Source organism: Ranitomeya variabilis, chromosome 7 (genome assembly GCF_051348905.1).
Source record: "Ranitomeya variabilis isolate aRanVar5 chromosome 7, aRanVar5.hap1, whole genome shotgun sequence".
Classification (NCBI taxonomy): domain Eukaryota; kingdom Metazoa; phylum Chordata; class Amphibia; order Anura; family Dendrobatidae; genus Ranitomeya; species Ranitomeya variabilis.
The window spans coordinates 179,526,029-179,541,689 of NC_135238.1; the positions used below are offsets into that span (position 1 = coordinate 179,526,029).

General features: G+C 42.3%; 1 protein-coding gene across 2 annotated transcripts in view; it reads right to left on the reverse strand.

Annotated features, from left to right (window-relative positions):
- Nucleotides 1-15,661, reverse strand: part of HDAC4 (histone deacetylase 4) — a 173,179-nt gene that overhangs the window by 7,763 nt on the left and 149,755 nt on the right. For both annotated transcript variants that reach the window (XM_077272390.1, XM_077272391.1), the window contains 12 exons: nucleotides 14,972-15,105; nucleotides 14,760-14,865; nucleotides 14,350-14,396; nucleotides 13,986-14,093; nucleotides 13,813-13,868; nucleotides 13,073-13,160; nucleotides 12,874-12,993; nucleotides 10,642-10,739; nucleotides 9,072-9,190; nucleotides 7,224-7,357; nucleotides 4,602-4,686; nucleotides 1,465-1,603 (listed from right to left, as the gene is read on the reverse strand). In XM_077272390.1, coding sequence (XP_077128505.1) covers nucleotides 1,465-1,603; nucleotides 4,602-4,686; nucleotides 7,224-7,357; nucleotides 9,072-9,190; nucleotides 10,642-10,739; nucleotides 12,874-12,993; nucleotides 13,073-13,160; nucleotides 13,813-13,868; nucleotides 13,986-14,093; nucleotides 14,350-14,396; nucleotides 14,760-14,865; nucleotides 14,972-15,105 — 1,234 coding nt within the window. The remainder of the gene's footprint in view (nucleotides 1-1,464; nucleotides 1,604-4,601; nucleotides 4,687-7,223; nucleotides 7,358-9,071; nucleotides 9,191-10,641; nucleotides 10,740-12,873; nucleotides 12,994-13,072; nucleotides 13,161-13,812; nucleotides 13,869-13,985; nucleotides 14,094-14,349; nucleotides 14,397-14,759; nucleotides 14,866-14,971; nucleotides 15,106-15,661) is intronic.

Below are 15,661 nucleotides of genomic sequence, written 5' to 3' on the forward strand. Positions count from 1 at the left end.
CGGCCGTGATCTATATACACCTATTTGGTCCACCAAATGTAAGACTATGTTTTAACCATTTTGGATAAAGACTTCAATTTTATCGGAGCTGGAGTATCTATTTTCTATTGGATTTGCTGCTGCTAGGACGTCTGGGTCAGGACGAACTTCCGTGCTCCGTACCTGCAGGACTGGTTGGTGAGCTGGCTATGGCTTTTTAAGCCATTTTTTTTTTCTTATGTGAAAATAGGTGAGTGCAATCCCTGACATTATCCCACACTATTGTCCTGCACATGAAGCACTTTCCTTATTTATTTACAATGGCAGATAACACAAGATTCACTAATCACAACAGGTGATTACACACCTGGCCCTGCTCCCCCTCTGATCACAGTCCTTGCACACACTCATTAGATGCTTTTGAGTAGGACTATTGCTGCTAATCTATGTGCGAATTTTGTTAAAGATCATGAAGTATGAGTCTATAAGGGTTTATATGAGTCCCAGTAGCTGCAAGGCTGATATGAAAGAAAAAATAAAACATCACCGAAATATAAAATCAGTCAACAAACTAGCATTTTGCTCCTTCATTGGAAGATTAGGCAACTTTGCATTTTATTCATGTATCCACAGATTCAGACCTGACCCAGTCGCTCCTCTTCTGGTGAAGTTGTAAATCACATGCAGTACATTCAGAACAAAATCTTGACTGAGCAAATTTCCTCCCTCAATGTTTGCAATGCCAGCGCAGAGAATTTATTTTTAGCTATGGGCCTAAAAACTAAGTACTGGATAAACCCTCTAAAGACCTCATTTGCCCTGTTTAATTTGAGGGACCATTGAGCGGAGACCCCAACTTCAGTCCAAAGGTATGAGCTGTAAAGCCATTTGCACTGGGAATTTTAGCTAAAATATGGACACCCAATCATGATATCTAGTGTCGGTAACCTATCAGGGGATTAAACCTAGCTCCAGTAAAAAATAAAGGTTTCATAGTGTTCCTAGATCCTTATGAAAGGTTCCTTCCAAAACTCAAAATATTTGTGCTGAACGTCTCCTTCCTCCTAATTCACAGGAAGTTATCAATGTCCTCCATGATATAGTGCAGATACAGTGGAGCTGCAGTCTGGTATCCACCTCTACTCACTGCAATGACTTCCTGAAAGAGGCTGCTGTAAGCCCAGGACCTTACGAACTAACAAGTCCCGTCTACAGAGTCTACAGACTAGGTTTGGGGAAGCTTCTCAAGTGATCACTGGAGGAACGCATTATTGTCCATTGGTGCACTTACCTATTAAGTCTCTATAATGGCTGTGATAACTCACTGACATTTGTTGCTCAACGTTCTTTAACGTCAGACAGCAATTATGACAAGACTCGCACAATTCAGTGAATCATTTGTGTGTAACTGTTTGTAAAAACACAGGTTTCTTAACACAATTGTCAACAATGCATGTAATACATACAAACTATAGCAATGCTCACCTTCGCTCTGGACGGACGCCCACAGACAGGGACGCCATTGCTGTCACGGTCTCTGCTTCCTCGCTCTCACATTTCTGAGCCTCAACAAGTGAATAGGAGATGGTTGAAGAAAGCTGATGCAAACAAGGCCAGTATCCACCTTCACAAAAAGGCAATATTTATCAGTGCAAGTATCAGGGGAACATAGAATCAGGACTTTGATATTCTGGTTCTATTCAGAGATCACCTGAAAAAGTTTTAAACCCTGCGTCAGGCGCAATAAGCCTGACTGGCACAGCTCACACATATTTGTTGCCCCTTCCTATCCAAAGTGGCAGGGGATCCCTCCCTGTACCTTCCTATATTTAGGTGCTGCCTAAAACCCCCAAACTCCATTTTACCACCATCCTTGTGGAGAGCAGGTGTGACCTCCGTGGCCTCTCAGGCTCATTGCGCCTCAAGGTTCTCACTTTTGAAGGTTCATACTTTGAGGGTTTTTTTTTTTTTTAATCACAATTACTTATTTTGCTCGTTTTATGAATGAAAAAAAGCAAAGTTTGTGGATATTTTGGCTTTCTTACAAATAAGAGGGTTTTTTTTGGAAATGGCCTTTCAGTTGTCAAATTTGGGCACTTTATGTTTTATTACATTTATGGTGATTATTTTTTTTTTTTCATCTGATATTGTGTTCTCTCTTTTAATACATCCCTATGACGGTCACTGATTACTTCTAGAGCCCAGAAATTGAGACAATTAGATATTATAGGCGTTTTTCTAACCTGTGCCTGTCCTAGGGAGTGCCAGAGATGCGCCTGACCCTGGTGCAGCAAGGTTTATACAAGAGAAAGATAGGGTCCGCACCTACATCTCCATGGCTTTTGCTTTTTTTTTATTATTATTCTGAAAGTGATATTCTGGGGATACAGCTAGATGAGTAGTATCTGACCACTGAGACATGCCTGCAGGCTGCTGATAAAGCGGAGCCTTTTGGACTGACAAATGGCAGAGGTCGGCTATATCCAGCAGTTAGGCTACTTTCACACCTCCATCTTTTGCCCTCCGTCGCGATCCGTCGTTATGGGCAAAAAACGGATCCTGCAAATGTGCTTGCAGGATGCGTTTTTTGGCCACAGACTTGAATAAGCGACGGATCGCGATGGATGGACACACGTCGCATCCGTCATGCGACGGATGCGTCGTGTTTTGGCGGATGCGATGCACAAAAAAAAGTTCAATGTAACGTTTTTTTGTGCGACGTGTCCATTTCCGACCGCGCATGCGCGGCCTGAACTCCGCCCCCGCCTCCCCGCACATCACACTGGGCAGCGGATGCGTTGTAAAACTGCATCCGCTGCCCACGTTGTGCTAAATTTAGCACAACGTCCGTCGGGCCGACGGTTTGCGACAGCCCCGTACCGACGGAAGTGTGAAAGTAGCCTTACATGGGGTTGAAGAGGTAGCAGAGCACATATACCATAGCTCCACTGAAAAAAGGGGATAGATTACAGTGGGGAAAAAAGTATTTATTCAGCCAAGCCACCAATTGTGCAAGTTCTCCCACTTAAAAAGATGAGAGAGGCCTGTAATTGAAATCATAGGTAGACCACAACTATGAGAGTCAAAATGCGAAAACAAATCCAGAAAATGAACTGGCCTGATTTGGCAAGATTTATTTTGCAAAATATGGGGGAAAATAAGTATTTGGTCACCTAAAAACATGCAAGATTTCTGGCTCTCACAGACATGTAAATTCTTCTTTAAGAGGCTCCTCTGTCCTCCATTCATTACCAGTAGTAATGGCACCTGTTTGAACTTGTATAAATTAGGAAATGTGTAATCAGAAAATGACCTACTGTCCTGGCCACTAAGCCTAATACTATATTCATGCCTCCACATTTCCCAGTGTTTTCTGCTATGATTAGCCCTTTCTGCACTTCAGCCTGTTATGCAGAACAGGAAGCGTTATAAATTACCGGATACATGATTTTGTTTTTCATTTTAAGTACTGATAAGAGGACACAAAAAAATCCACAAGTCTCAACCACCACAACAAAAATAATCACATTTTTGTAAGAAAAAAATGCATTAAAAAACAGATTAGTGACAACATTTTACAATACAAACTGCCTACATAGTAAAATAGATCTCTCACACCTGATTAGGTTGGTATAAAGCATGTTGGAATGGCTATATAATCATTTTTTTAAAGTGCAAACCTAAAGCCTGATTGCCAGATCCTCAGTGTCCCTCCTTCCTGCTGAGACATCACAGTGCTCAGTACAAGCTGCAGCTTTCAGTCAGATGAACACTCTTGGATTCGTGAGCTTTCTAAACTCTTTGAATTCAAAATGCTCTTTTTAATATCAGGATTACACAGAAATTCTGACGTGGATTTTCAAAGTAAGTATCTATTAATGTATGCAGTTAGTATTGTGAAATCGACAGATCTGCTTTAACATAAAAAACGGTTTTAAATAACAGGTCATTTTCTGATGACACATTTCTTTTAGTGCTACTGAAAGTATTGATGTGAAGATACTGAAAAGCATCATTTCTGTATTTTAGAAATCTAAACGTGAACCTGTCAGTAAGAATGTGCCTAAGAAACCAGAGTTACTGCTGGATAGTGCAGGGAAACACAGATCCAACTATATCTATATTCAGTCATTACCTGGCACTATGTAGCGAGGAAATTCATCTTTTATTAAAACGCAAATTAGGCTTACTAATGCGCTGGTGGGCATATCCGTGCACTTGCAGTCCTCGGCTCCTCTTCTATTCTCCTCGATGGCGCAGTCCCCCACTTCTTGATTGATAGTGGAGACAGAGGCTCTGGTGCACAACATCACCTTCATTCTCCACGGTCAATCAAAAAAAACTGAGGCAGTACTGGTAAGGAGAAGTGAACGGTAGTCGAGGACTGCAAATGCACGGTTTCACCCCAGTGCATTTAGGAGACTAATCTGCATATGAAACCTGAATTTCAGAGCAGCAGAGCTCCAAATAATGACTGAACAGGTATAGTTAGAAGCAGGTTTCCCTGCCCTATACTGCAGTAGGATTCTAAGACAAAAGCGAACTACTCTAAGAAATTTGTAAAGACATTTCAGAGTACACATCGTCCATAAATGATCTGCGGTAAGTGATTCTATACTTACTTTGGATTTGAATGACTTTTTCCATAGAGCTCACTGCATTGCTGTTCGGCCTCTGCTGTAACACGGACTCCGGGAGGGGCTCTAACTGTGAATATAGAAGCAGAAGAAAGGTTCAGGTTAACGCTTCCTCCATCCAAACAAAATCTAAACGTGTTAGTGCTGCTTCATTTCCGTCAAACAGAACCAATGTTATGAATATAAAAAGGTATGAGGACGCAAAGATTTTCAAGGAGTTTTTAGAATTCAAACTTTTCAAATTCTTCTCAAAAACACAAAACTTTTGCGTTTCTGCTCCAAAAGTTTAGCAAGACTTGGTGTGCACATATCCTAAAAGTTGCTAACAGTTCCTGAAAGTGACAACAGCATGTGGACAAGGTAGAAGCCCAAAAGACTAATAATGGGAGGTAAAAAAATTTGCCACGCTAAAAGATGGCAGCAGCTGCCTGTGATGTCGGAATGGTTGAGTTCCCGCTTTGCGGTCTACAATGTAAAGTAGCGTCGTGATGCTTTATTATAGAGTCAGGGAAGACGGCATCATTACCAACAATAGGAGAACCTGGCCGCTTTGGTGTCTATTATTTTTTTTCATACTGAAGCCAATGTAGTTTTGGTTAGCCATACAATATGTCCATGCAGGTACTGCTAGAAAGGTGCATTCATTCACATGAAAGGAGGTCCACGTAATTCCATAGATAAGTGGCTCTCTGCCCAGGATCACAAGGGCCACGGTAGGGAACACCCTTCTCTAATTTTCTAGATTAGTTGTTCCCAAACTCCAGTCCTCACGGCCCCCAATAGACCAGCTTTTCAGGATTTCCTTAGTATTACACAGGTGATGGAATAATAATTAAGGCATCAGAAAATGCTACAGATTCTCTCACCTGTGTAATACTAAAGGAATCCTGAACACATGATCTGGTGGGGGCCATGAGAACTGTAGTTTGGGAAAAACTGATCTAGTTGCACTATTATTGCGTCTTAAGACTATTACAATATATACATTTCAGCCAGGGGACAAGTGTTTTCTGAAACTGGAAAACCCCTTTAAATCATAAAGTCAGTTTGTTTTAATAAAATCAAACTGGGCCTTACTCACCCTCCCTGGGTCCATCGCTGTGTGTCCGCCACTGCTCACATTGAACAGTGAGTGAATCTGTGAGCTTAGCGGCTCGACAATGGAGCAAATAAGTACTTCATAGGACGGTGTGTGTTTGATGGAAGCGTGGTCAATAAAAGATTGCACAATGCGGAAAAATTGGCATTTTTTAAATTTAATACTTCATTTTTACAAACAGGTAGACGATGTCTTATCCCGCAATAAATGCACGTCAGCATTTTTACAGCAATACCAGTGTGCTGTAGATTCAGAGGAAGATGTTATCTGCTCCATATTAGGAGAAAAAATGATTTCCAAGTTCACATCTGGCAATCAGACCTGTTCCATGGATCAACATCCCATCACTGAGTCAAGTGGTCACAATCTGTAATATTACGTTTATCAAGAAAGGCATCCAGGCCCTCCTTGTACTTGTTTAGAGAATCGACCATTACCGTATTTTTCGGACTACAAGACGCACTTTTCCCCCCCCAAAAAAGGGGGGAAATTGGGGGGTGCGTGTAATAGTCGCAATGCAGGCTTACCGTGGCGGCAGAGGTGCGGTGGCAGAGGTGCGGTGGCAGAGGTGCGGGGATGAGGAGGCGCAGTGAGCGGGGTCCCTTTCCCCGGTGAGGTGATGCAGCAGCCCGGTAAGCAGCAGAGCCGGGTGAATCCTGTTGTTATCGGTGGTGGCGGCCATCTTCCTGAGGCCGCGCGTGCGCAGATGGAGATTGTGGTGGCGATGGAGTTCCCAGATTTAGATCTTGGCTTCAGGAAAATGGCCGCCGCGATCTCCATCTGCGCACGCGCGGCCTCCCGCGGCCATTTTCCTGAAGCCCCGGGAAGCAGAGCGCTTCATCTGCGCACTCGCGGCCTCAGGAAGATGGCTGCCACCACCGATAACAACAGGATTCACCCGGCTCTGCTGCTTACCGGGCTGCTGCATCACCTCACCGGGGAAAGGGACCCCTCACGCCATACCTCTCACTGCGCCTCCTCATCCCAGCACCTCTGCCGGTAACCACTGCTGCAACCCTCCCATGGACACCAGGCCGTGGCGTCGCCCACCTAAGCAGGAAGGGACCCTGCTCAGGTGCACGCCGTACCGCATCACCCCACCTCTGTCGACACCATGCCTCCTGTGACCCTGCTCTGCCATCGCCAGCCCTCAGGTAAGATACTGTAAATTCGGACAATAAGACGGACCCCCATCTTATAAAAAATCTTTTTTTCTGCAATTTTCACCCCAAATTTGGGGTGCGCCTTATGGTCCGGTGCGTCTTATAGTCCGAAAAATACGGTACATCTTGTGACAGAGTTCCATAATCTCACTGCTTGCACCGTAAAGAATCGCAGTCAGATAAAACCTTCTTTTCCTGTAGAAGTAGAGAATGTCCCCTTATCATTGAGCCCTAGGTATACATTTCATACTTGTAATTTTTGGAATCTGTCTTTAATTCTAGCATCAATACCTCGACATGTGAAAGGACTGTTACATGAAATGAAATGTAAATTCTCCCTCTCACCTCATTACCCAGCAAAGCAGATACACAGGCTTCAGAGGCATCGCAGATCGCGGTCAGATCATGGCCTCCCTCCAATGCAAGAATCACACGGCCTCCAGCCAACCCCATAAGTTGTTTTGTTAGATATCCAAAACCTTTGTGAGAAAGGCAAAACAGTTAATCGTCTGCAAACAAAATCACAGACCTGTATAAATCAAAAGGGTAAACTGAGTGTCGCTGATGGCTGTCATGTTATAAGCGGAAGCAGCAACACAAATGTGAACAGTTTAATGGAAAAGAAACCAGTGTCTTTTTCTACTCTAAACAGTGTATTACATTTTTTATAAATACATACAGTACTGGTCAAAAGTCTGGAAACACCCATTTATGCAATGATTTTCCTAATTCTTATTGGAATGTGCACATTGTAAATTCAGACTGAAGGTAGCAAAACCTGCTTTATGTCTGTTCACAATTTATGAAGGCTTTTAATTGAGGAACAGTCTAATTACAGTTTCTGAAGCCGGTAACGCTGATGAACTTATCCTCTGCAGCAAAGTTAATTCTTGGTCTTCCTTTCCTGGGGTGGTTCTCATGAGAGACAGTTTCATCATAGTGATTCATGGTTTTCATGATAGCACATTAAAATGCCTTTAAGGTTCTGGCAATTTTTTGGACTGACCCTCATGTCTTAAAGTAATAGTGGACTGTCGTTTCTTTTTACTTAGTTGAGTAATCCTTGCCATATTCTAGCTTAGAACAGTCGTAGAATAGGGCTGAGCACTGTATGGAACTGTGTACAACCCTGCCACTGCAAAACACATTTGATGGTCAGAAACCTTGTTTGAAGCCCAATGATTCCAGAAGTTAACTCATGATGAGGCATGCCTGTTCACTAGAAGCCATTCCAGGTGATTAGTTGATGAAACTGCTAAGGAGAACTACAAGGGGGTGTAAAGCTGTCTTAGTAAAAGGGGCGAACATTGAGGATTTAAGGTTTTACACTAGTGATAAACAAGCGTGCTCGGATATAGTATTATCCGAATATCTTGGGCGCAATATGTTCAAGTCCTGGCTTTAGCCTGATTCGCGGCTGTTAGACAGCCGCAACACATGTGAGGATTGCCTGTTTGGTAGACAGCCACAACACATGCAGAGATTGCCTAACAGCCGCGAATCATGCAGCCGCGGGGACTCGAACATAATACTCGAGCACATCCAAGAGACTTGAGTATCACCTGAGAATGGTCGGATAACACAATATCCGAGCATAATCGCTCACCACTATTTAACACACATTGTTTTGTTTCACACGTGTTTCTTTACTCCTTGTTTCCATATTGTATTCCTTCAGTGTGAATCTCCAATGTGCACATTCCAGTAGGAACAAGGAAAACCATTCCATAAACAGTTATCAAACTTTTGATTGGTACTATATATTTAAAGAACGAAACAAAAAAATACATCAGCTTCAAGATAATGGGAAATTGAGATCACTTTAATGCTTCCTGAGTCACAAGCAGCATGACATTCTAACAAGTCCATTATTACACAGCAAAAGTATTTTACTCTGAAGCTGCAGGATTTCAGACATAGTTTTACAAACACATAGCGAAGGAGTCCAGGCACATGGAGAAGTGTCTGCCAGGCGGGCCCCCCTCTGGATCAGCTTGATTGATGGGCTTTTTTATATTAAGGAGAGAACAGTCAATGAAGCTGAGGTGGTAGAAGATGGGAATCACCCAGCAGAAACTTTTCCTTGTGCCAGTCTCGCTTCTAAGGCTAGTACTTTAGTGACTTCATGTAGTTCGAAGCAGCATGAAAATTCAAATGGATTCCCTTTAAGGTATCATACCCTCATCAACTTACATTTAGCTGAAACCATGTACCCTCCCAGAGGAGCCGGGTGCCCTTCTACAGCATCAAATCCTGCAGAGACCAAAATAACTTCTGGGGCAAACTCGCTGGCTATTGGCAGCACCACAGTCCTGAAGAGTAACAAAAATATGCATCATCACATGCCAACTGATGTTAGAAGAAAAACCTTTGACTGTCGCTATCACATGAACACTGGAATCCTAATAGGTTTACCCAGTTGAATTTAAGAAGTTTCTGGGACTTTTACATTGACGGCCTATCCTTAAGATAGGTCATCAATACCAGATTGCTGCATGTGTGACACCCAGCACCCCGCCGATCAGCTGTTCCCAGTGCCGTATGGATGCTCAAATTCATCACCTATTGATTTGAACATTGGGCGGATGTGCGGTACCCGGCTGAAGCCAATATACAGTTGACATCAGCTTCTTGCAAAGTTCCTGAGGAATCTTAGCCCATTCGTTCAAGAGCTACAGCCTCCAGATCACTAACAATAATGGTTTTGTGTGCTGCTCAAACCTTCTTGAAATCCCAGCAAAGATTTCCTATGGTGTTCAAGTCAGGTGACTGACAGCCATTCCAGAATCTTCCAAGACATCTGAACCCAAGTCTAGGTGGACTTTGAGATATGCATGGGATCATTGATAATCTTGATAGTCCACTGATGCTCCACAAGACAGAGTCCCAAAACTTGGGAGGCTTATTTATATGTTTTTGGAGAATAATGGGTCCAAATACACATACACCTTGGGGAGAGTAGAGGTGGACGTCTAGGAGTTTGGGCATGGAGATCTTCAGCACTTCTAAGGGAATGTTCACACCATTTTTTTTCCTGGCATTTATGGAGAAGACGACAGACTATCACGCCAAAAAAACTTAAAAAACTTTTGAGCTTCTTTTAAACACTCAAGCTTTCAAAAGGGTTTATGCAAAAACCAGGCTTAATACACTTTTAAAAGTTGCACAATTTTTTAAACTTTTTGTATTTTCATGACAGTTTTGGGTGGAGCAGAGGTAAGGCGGGACGTGGCTATGTGTGCCTCTCGAATTCATTCATTCAGAAATGTTACTCCATGCCTTTGTATATTTTTCCTTTGTTTTTGCAAAATAAATGATCTTTTATCTTCAACTTTTTGGACCACTCATGACAACCCAAGAATATTACCGACTGGGAGGCCATTGGCTAAGAATCCTCAGGATCGATGCCAGAAGCTGGTGTGATGCTTCACGTTCGTGGCAGGTCATGAAAGCCAAAGTGCTTCTACGCTTGTCATGAAGGGGTTGAATAATTCTGAGACTGCCCTAAAAGTGTTACTTTGGGCTGAATTTGGAGAAACCTCTTATTATATTCGTTGTGCTGAGCGACTTAAATTGTTCTTGTTTCATTGCTTTATTGCAAAACAGCAGAAAGTTTGTAAGATAAAGGTAAACCTAAATTGCAATTGGGGGGGGGGGGGTTTTTTTTTTGAATAATTTTGACTCCAACTGCATACCTGATCTCTCGACCATTTGTATCAGACTAAAGTGTGGCACATGCATGGACTGTGACATTTCCGCTTACCTGAAAGCAGCCAAGTAGTCGGCATCACCCATGGGTGGATTTAAGCCTCCAGTAAAAGCCATATTCACATTAAACCCCGCACCAGTCGCGGTGCCAACCTGTACAAAAAGAAGCAAAAAACTGCTTTACAAAACAAAAAGCAGCAAGAAAACACAAAAGTAAGCTGGTCAAGCAAACCCTGCGGAGGCAGGCACTCTGCAGGGGCGTCCATCAGCCCCATACGCATTAGAAACATGAAATCTACTTTATTGTTCATGAACTTTTTTTTTTTTTTTCAGCAAAAGAAGAGTTCAAGAACAAAACAGACCTCTATAAACAACTGTATTCAACTACCAATTGTTTTTCTTAAGACAAATAACTGCAATTTTCACATCAATATTGGGAAGAAACACAGGCTGTTCTCACAAATAGACTGCTGCTAGATGTTAGGCAATGAGGACATTGGCGACCTAAACAATAGCCTTGTTCCATACCCAGTATGTGACATAAGCATGCACTTCTATACACGTACGTCCATGATTATTTATTAACACAGCCATATATTTCACATTTCCACTGGATTCTGTCTTCCAAATGAAAAACATTTGCATAAACTATAGAATCTCCAGATGCATCTGAAATGGTAATTTCACCTTTAGCAGGAATAATTACAATAATAATCCGGCCTTTAAAAATAAGAATTATGTCCGGTAATGCGAACAGCAGGGAACAAGTAAACAGCCATAATGCACAACGTGGGTGTCCATAAATCCATGTCAGAACAAAAAATATAACTAAAAATGCACAGAAAAGTTAAACGTGACACAATGGGGAGTAAGAAGCAGTGTACAACACAGTAAACGCTTTCCGTCATATCCAATGTTTGCTTTTTCCTACCCTTCTAAGAGCTACAATTTAGATTTATATAAACACCGAATGTTTTTTGTTTTGTTTTTTAAACTTCTTTCTTTTTAAAGGGGGAAAAATTATTAGAATTTTAAGTAGCGATCCTACAAGTCACAATCAACCCTTTAACGAGTCGTGCAATGTGACTTAGGATAAAAGCCAAATCAGTATCTCAATTCGCAGACACGGTGTTTCGGGCTGTTGGCCCTCGTCAGTGCGAAGCATGAGAACTGATTTGGCTAGGTGAGAGGCTCTGGACTGGGGTCTAAGGGGTAGCGTTTCTCCTTATGGACAGTGACATACCAGCTGGCTTGTCAAGGTAAGGAGGCTTATTCACCGTGCAATGCTCTTCTGGGAAATTAAATATGCAAATTGCCTCTTCTTAGAAAAAGAGGACTTAACTCTATAGCGCCACCGAGGGCCAACAGCCCGAAACACCGTGTCTGCGAATTGAGAAACTGATTTGGCTTTTATCCTCAGTCATATTGCACGACTCGTTAGAGGGTTGATTGTGACTTGTAGGATCGCTACTTCCAACAGGTGGCGCTATAGAGTTTAAGTCCTCTTTCTCAGAAGAGGCAATTTGCATATAGAATTTGAAGGTGCTTTTTTTTATTATTATTTATAAATGTTTTATTTATTTATTTATTTTTAAATCCACTTAGGGATCCACTTGAACATGTGAACGTCTGACGTTTGTAAAATCACAGACTCTTACGAAGCACAGCCACGACCTGGTCTTTACTGGAGGACTGTCGCGACAGATATGGAGGCCTTAAGCAAGTCCATGACTGGCATGGCAACTTATCTGCACCCCAAGATCGCATAAAGTGGAGAACGAAGGAAACCTGTAATGGCGCACTGTGTGGACCACACACCTTAAAGGAAACCGTGAAGAAATTGAGAGTGGTGTTTAAAGGACTTAACAGGAGTGAGCGGAGCTCAACTGCTGGTAAAAGTAAGCCTTAGGTGTGTAACACAACCAGAAGCTGCCAGGTATGGTGCAGGCTCAGCCCCTGAGCCTGCTCCACACAACTGTGCCCGACTTGCGCCATACGTGTAGAGTTTTTTTTAAATTTTTTTTAAAGAATCAGAAAAAAGCAAACACACAGGCATCGACAACTGTACTGGGGCTTAATACCTTTTTTCCAATGATTATTATATTGCACATTGTTGTTTATAATATAAAAGCTGTGTGCATGGTAATGGGAGAAGCTGTTGGATTAGAATTGAAAGACTTTCGATCCACACTCATCATATGCCTGTGAAAGAATTACCTGTCTGCACGCTTCAACAGACAATCATGTCACGTCCTAATAAACGCCATCATAAAATAAATATACATACCTCATCGGGCGCCCCACTGCCTGGGAAGAAGTTTCCGTCATCATAGCGGTGGACTGATATGTAAAGGACACTAGGATCTGTGTAGAATGCCTGTTGGGTGCCATTTCCATGATGAACATCCTAAAATATACAAATCAATGTTATAAATAATGACACTTTTTTTCTATAGATTGGCAGTATAGAGTTAGTAGCCACTCACCCAATCTACAATCAATATTTTTCCAACATTGAACCTCTGCTGGAGAAGTTTCGCCGTGATTGCTACAGAATTGAAGTAGCAAAAACCCCTAAAATGTAAGAAATCATGTGTAGATTAAATTACAAATCAAAAGCTGATTATACTTATATTCTAATGTTTAACAATAACTTAATATTAACAACCGTCAACTCTTTTTTTTTTTTTTTGCTATTGAACGTAATTGGAATCTTCCGTTTTCATACCAATTTTGCTGAATCCCAATAAAAATATTAAAGACAAAAAATAATAAAAAATTACAACTCAAGATTTAAATAAGTTGTGCAATACTTGGACAACTTCTTCTCATACCCCTCGCTTGAGCCCCATAAAATAATAAAGCTTATAATCACCTCCTCATGCTCAACCATCACTGGCTTCACTGGCCCTGCCTTGTGTTGAAATGAGTATGAAGAGAAAGTCCGAGATCAGCTGCAGTCTGGACATACTCTTCATGTTCGATTTGTCCGAAAGTGGGGACCGTGGCGCCAGCATTGATTGGGTGCCGGCATCACGTGTCAAAACAGCAGCACCGGTGTCCTGAGAGCCAACATCGTGGGAACGGCGCTGACACAGGAGGTAAGTATAGGTTTTATTTTTGTTATGGGGGCCAAACATCTGGATCAAGAAGAGGTTGTCCTAGTAGTGGACAACCCGTTTAACCATATTAACGCTCAAGATGAAATTCTCAGGACAGAACTTACATTGGCGTGCTCTCCTCTGCATGGTGACCGGGAGGCCTAACCACAGCAAAGCCATTCTACAAGGGGAGGACAAAATGTATTACTATATCACAAATATCCACCATGGAACCACATTTTAGTGGAAAAGTTTACAGTGGCAGATAGAAATATTACCATACACAAAAGGGTCTCACCTTCAGCTCTCCGGCAACCACTTTGGAGGCAAGTTCCACCACACATCCTACTGCGAGTCGAGCCGCCCCAGAGGAGTGGACCTCATTCCAAATTGTATCACTGTCAACCTAGACACATGAAGATATCATCACATCTATCCCATCGAAAATGCAAAACCTCTGACAAAGCCTCATCAAAGTTGGTTGTGTTTGGCTCAACAGCAAAAATATACAAAATCATGATTATAATTCTGCAATGTCCATCACTCAATCTACTCCCTCGCTATCTAAAATGATTGTGCCAAGCGTCATCCAGAAGTGCCAACATATTAGCCAGAAAAAAAAGCTAAAACACACTAAAAGCAGCTTTGGAATAAACACTCACCCCAACCCCTCCACAAGGTAGACGGACGAACATGGAGGTCAAAGATCCTGCATGAGGAAAGGGGAATGGTTAGTGGAGATCGGTTACTAGCAGATTACAAAGAGAACAAACCAGCAAATAAACACCAAAAACAAGTGCACAAAGCCAACATCCCAGCCGTTTTCATAGCATAGGTGCACTATTTTTAAAAGAAGGGACAGATCATGAATGCGGAGTCTGGTGGTTTTCTTAGAATCAACAGAATCTACTACACCAACTGGTAAATTGCTTGACATGTGGGAATATAATTTCTACCAAAAACAGTGATTAATCTGGTTAGTCATATTGGACTGCTATTATTTTTAACACTACTGTAAAAGGGGAGATCTGACAGTGAAGGAAGTAATTGCCGTATCAATGTTAACATTTACCCTCCAACTTCTGTCGATTCAGAGGGTTGGTGCCATAGAGCAGAGAGTGCGCCTCGGAGTGGACAGTTTGCAGTTCTTCCAAAGTGGCTTTTCTGCCCCGTATACACTATACATAAAAAAGCATGGAGATCAGACTTAAAGCAATGACTTGTTTATCCCCAAAAGCTAAAAAAAAGAGAAAAATAAAAAAAAAAGTGTAAACCCTTGCTCACCTCACACATGCTCCTTAGACCTGTCTCTTGCAGCCTGGACCAGATGCTTTGTATACGGCCAGCATGCTCAGGATGGCTGTTAGTGTTCCCACAGATGCACTGATGTTTCAGCATCAACGTGTCATAGACAAGGCCTGCAGAAAATGTACATTCCAAATTGTCAGGCAAAGTGATTTTTTTTAAAGCCATGTAAAAATAAGACCTAATTAAAAAAAAAAAAGTGGAAGTAAAAAAAGCCCCTTTGATTTTACAGTTCAAGCAGATTTAGAATATGACTTCCTTTGACCTTACTAATGTGAAGGCGTGCTCATCTTCTGCCTCCAGGGGCGCTCATCTTCTGCCTCCAGAAGCACTCATCTTTTGCCTTCAGGAGAGCTCATCTTTTGCCTTATTGAGCGCACTACTCCCCTTTCTGCTTGCAGGGGAACAGTGTGCTCCTGAACATTGACAGTTTGCAAGAGCATGATGGTCACACTGCTGGTCCGAACTGTGTGCTCTGCCAGGCTGATAACAGAGGCAGCTTTGTCTCTGCAGCATGGGAGAAGAGCGAGGGAAAGTAAGACTTGGTGAACCCAACGATCTGGATAGCTTCAGAGTGGCACTGACAAGCAAGCAGCTTCCAAGTGCGCGATTCTTGTCTAGGGAACCAGCCACCTTTAGGTGGTTGCTAACATAAGTAACAAGCAGAGA